Source organism: Formica exsecta, unplaced genomic scaffold (assembly GCF_003651465.1).
Source record: "Formica exsecta isolate Colony F162 unplaced genomic scaffold, ASM365146v1 scaffold228, whole genome shotgun sequence".
In the NCBI taxonomy this organism is placed as follows: domain Eukaryota; kingdom Metazoa; phylum Arthropoda; class Insecta; order Hymenoptera; family Formicidae; genus Formica; species Formica exsecta.
In genome coordinates, this window is record NW_021849573.1 from 357,727 (window position 1) to 362,047 (window position 4,321).

Sequence of the window (4,321 nt, forward strand, 5' to 3'; positions counted from 1 at the left end):
TCTCTCTCTCTCTCTCTCTCTCTCTCTTTCTGTAATTTAATATAGTTTTTCAAATGATTTCTGTGAAGAAGCAAGGTTCCGTACTGAGAAAGTTGATCTATTAATCTTTGAATATATTAAATCTATAATTATCACGCGATATTTCTGAGATATGTATAATGTGTTTTCAAGCAATATTTATGTAATATGCTTTTTTACGTCAAATGATATATGCTGTAGTTTATCAATTGTCTCGTTCTTTTTATGCAACGACTATCTAACTTTAACTATTAAATACCGACGATAACAGTGTAAGTTATTTATATAACTCAATGTATCTTTTTCCTAATCTTTTCCTAATATTTTTGCACAGAAGCTACAAGGACGCGTTACGCAACTTAATGTCATGATGTTGTTTGTGATCAAGAATAAATACCGGCATACACATGTATACAAAAAGATAGAATTTGCTTTTGAAATTAAATAAATGTCAAGATTTATTCCTGTGTTTATAGCACACTAAAATGTACAAAATATAATATATGAAGAGAGATTGCCGTTATCAAAATTCAATAGATTTATATAAAAGCCGGAATCGTATATCTTAGCTGTAATTTAGTATTTTTACGCTTTTAACGGACGGAGATGGCATTCCGAATGTAAACAGAATAATTATATGCGTGTTCGTATTAATACATTAGCCAAAATTTCCAATCATATATTAAACTCAAATTTAAAATAAAATAAGATTAAGAGTCTAAAATTTTATTCTAAACAGTTGTAACGGTTATTACTAATTAAGTAATTTGTTTTGCTTATTAATTTTTTTTTTTTACTTTTTCGATAAAGTAAAAGCAAGTTATTCCATTCAAAAAGGAAGAAGCGTGCAGAAGACATGCTTTAAAATATCAATGAAAGTCTCTCTATTTTTTTAAATAATATCAAGATTTGAAAAATATGCAAGATATATATACTATAATATATAAATATATGTATATATATATATATATATATAAACAACTTACTTTGACCAATATGAACCCTTTTCATCCAGGGATATATTTGAGGCGGGTTGCTGCCAGAGGGATTGCCCTTGTTGGACGAATTGTTACCCGTGCTAGATGTGCTGGATGTGGAGGAAGCGGGCGATGAAGCGGAAGATGCTGTTGTAAGCGTCGAATTTCCCTCGCCGACACCCCTCGAGCTACCGCTCGGCGGTGAGGCAGCGGACGCAGCCACGGACGACCTTGACGAGCTACCGGGCGGTGAAGTCAGCCCCGATGCGGCTTTACTTGTACCTGGCGCGACTTGTAAAGGTGTCGGGCTGTTTCTCGAAGTGGACGTAGTCAGATCTTGCGGGGACGCCACGCTGGTAGACGAGGTCGAATCGGCGTATTTACAACTGGACGTTGACGGCGCTGAAGGTGCTGACGCGCCCTGCAATAGGGGTGTCGTCGGGTCCGCGTGTAATTGTTGCTGAGGATGATGCGGTTGCTGAGGATGATGCTGCGTTTGCTGAGCGTGCATACCGTGCTGTTGCGACGTCGCGGTCGCATTTAATCGTGGTTGCGGTTGCAATTGTGTATAGTCTATCATCCCGGTCGGTGCTGTATGCTGCATACCCGACGCCGGCGCGGCATAAGGATGCTGAGGATAATGCTGTTGCGGTGAGTAACAGGGCGCGGGATAGCTGGTGGACGCCGCATTCGGATTGTAATAGTCGCCACCGGCCGGCGATGCTGCCTGCATCGGTTCTCCAGGCGAATTCGGCGTCGGTCTCGGCTGCTGCTGTGGCTGTTGACCCGCGTAGCATGATGCAAGCGAGCTAACGAACTGATAGGAACTCATTCTCTCCACCTTGTAACTACCACCTATCGTCAACTGTCACTGTACCGATACTTTTGCACGTCTATGTTCCGTCATTCACGAACGAAAACACCAACGACGTTGCGTTCGATTGATCGAGACGTGATTGAACAACGCGCATACGCCGATCATTAAGTATAGAAACCCATATCATCACATCGGTGACTCTGTTGCGTGACGAGAACGTTCGCGCGACATACGCGGTCGGTTCCTCTGACACCTTGTTCGTCGAACGATTCACAGCTATCACGACTTGTTACATGTGGAGAAACACGTCCCAGAGCGATTCGATAATGAACGAGGGGTTCAGGACTAATAGAGAGAGGCGGTAGACGAGCGGCGGCAGGCGGGTCGAGCCTGAATCCGACCTGCGAGTCAAGTTTACGAGGGCCACGTGGGCCTGGGCTATAAAACTGTCTTCTGCTTCTTTACGACCTCGGGAGTCGCGATTACCTACAGAGAACTTGTGGGCCCACCGTGCAGTAGCGCGTAACAAACAGCTTATCGAGGTGTCCCATTGATGACGACGACGTTGTAAAGTGCTGAATGAAATGACGAGTGTATTTAAACACCGCGTATAAAGCGCGTATTAAAATTATTCCGCGCGATAATTAATTATGCTCGGACGATGTCACAAATGTTTCACTTAACGGACGACTTTGTATCGCGACAGCGGCGGTATACTCATATCACCACGATAGAGGTGAAGAGTATATCGCACGAGCGTTCGCCGTTCCTGTTGCGTGCGCGAAGGGTGACTGCTATCGTACTGAAGGCCCTCGTCACGATCCAACGAAAGACCGGTGTGTGCGGTAGCTTGTCACGTGCCCGCGCTCTCTGCGTGTCAGAGGAGCGCCTCGACCAATCCCTGCCGTTCGTCAAACCTTGATTGGTCTTTCCGTCGGCGTACGATTCTTCAACCCCGTTCCTTGCGTCTCCGTCGAGTCTCCGCTGCCGCTGGCGCTCGTCGTGTGGTGGTGTTGCCTGGCTGCTACCCGACGTGACAGGAACCGATGAGAGGGGTGTGCGTAAGAGAGAGAAAGAGGGCGAGAGAGGGGTCAAGGAGAGGGGATAGCACCGTCAGGGGGGCTAATGGAGAGATATTCGGGAGTTCTGAAAACCGCTGGTGGGGGAGAAGTATCTCGATCGCTCTCTCGTTCTCCTCTGCAGCCTTCTAGCCGCGACGTCACCAAGAAGCAGTCTTGCGTCCGCTCTGCGAGGGGGGCTACGCGCGCACGCGCCCCCTACTGTATAGCCTCGCGGTGAAGACAGATGAAAAAGAAAAGGGGTGGCACACACGAAAGCGCGATTGTTCTTTACCGATCGACCGAAAACTATTCACCCGTTTAATTTATCGCCGTACCGCCATCGACTTCATCCTCGTGAATCCATCTTAGCTCGATCATACGTACCGTATCTCTATTCGATCAGGGGATAGAGGAATAGTATGCAAATCTTAAAAGTGCGAATTGCCGCATATCGTAACTCGCGGGATCGCGAGTCGGGGATATGAGCGAGCAAGTAGAGCATTCACTTCCGTAGACTGTCTCTTTCTGAGACCGCGGAGATCGTGCGTCTGATCTTTCGTTAAAAGCTTCGCTATGGAATCGTGATCGTCGCGCGACAGGCACAGATCCAATCTGGAAGCGTGTGGTTCTCCAACCGCGACTAAGGAAGGGGCGCACATAAGTCAGCCCGGTGGTCGCGGCTGACAGTTTTATGAGACTTTGATAGTCTTCGCTCGCTCGCTCCTCTTTTCACGAAAGGACAGGATGTCTACGCGAGAGAAAGAGCGGCCTAGAACGGGAAAGAAAGGCGTAAAGGGAGGAAAAGAAAGGGAGAAAGAGAGAGAGAGAGAGAGAGACACGCGCACTACGCACCACACTCTTTATTGTCCCATAAATTCAAACCTGTTGCCTGTAGTCGAGAAAGACAAGGAGGGAAGAGCGTGCACGAGGTAGAATCCTCTCCCAATCGCGATTCGATTGACGCCCCCGTTATCGTTCGTACGGCGAACCCGGACGCAACTCGTAACTCACTGAGCCGACCGAGAGGAGAACCTTCGGAGTTGGCGGCTCTAACCAGAAGCATGTGTGACGTAGTAGCCAGTTGGTCAAACGGGGGGCACTCCAGGGTAGCAACGGGGCGGAGGGGACGACTGAGGAGGCGGAGCTCTCTTTACTCGTCGCGCAGATAAGACTTTAAACAAGTTCTTTACGGCATTAAACAAGATTTCTTTGACACTTTTTACAACAATGTATTCCCTATATTTTCTCTTTCACGTGCGCGCACGCAATTAATTTACGTAAATCTTACGTTCCTTTATTTTTTCTGAAATTTCTCTTCCTATTTATTTCTTATCAATATTGCGATCATTGAAATAACAAGTATTATAAAAAAGTAATGCAATTACAATCGTAATGACTACAAATTTTAGATGTAGAATTCCAATAATTTTTCTATGCACATGCCTCTC

The 4,321-nt window shown here is 46.2% G+C and overlaps 1 protein-coding gene across 1 annotated transcript in view; it reads right to left on the minus strand.

Annotated features, from left to right (window-relative positions):
* The window catches only part of LOC115235602 (homeotic protein Sex combs reduced), a 29,189-nt gene extending 25,539 nt beyond the window's left edge, over positions 1-3,650 (minus strand). Inside the window, exon 1 of the mRNA XM_029807499.1 lies at positions 1,005-3,650. Coding sequence (XP_029663359.1) covers positions 1,005-1,827 — 823 coding nt within the window. The 5' untranslated portion in view covers positions 1,828-3,650. The remainder of the gene's footprint in view (positions 1-1,004) is intronic.
* Positions 3,651-4,321: the final 671 nt, after the last annotated feature.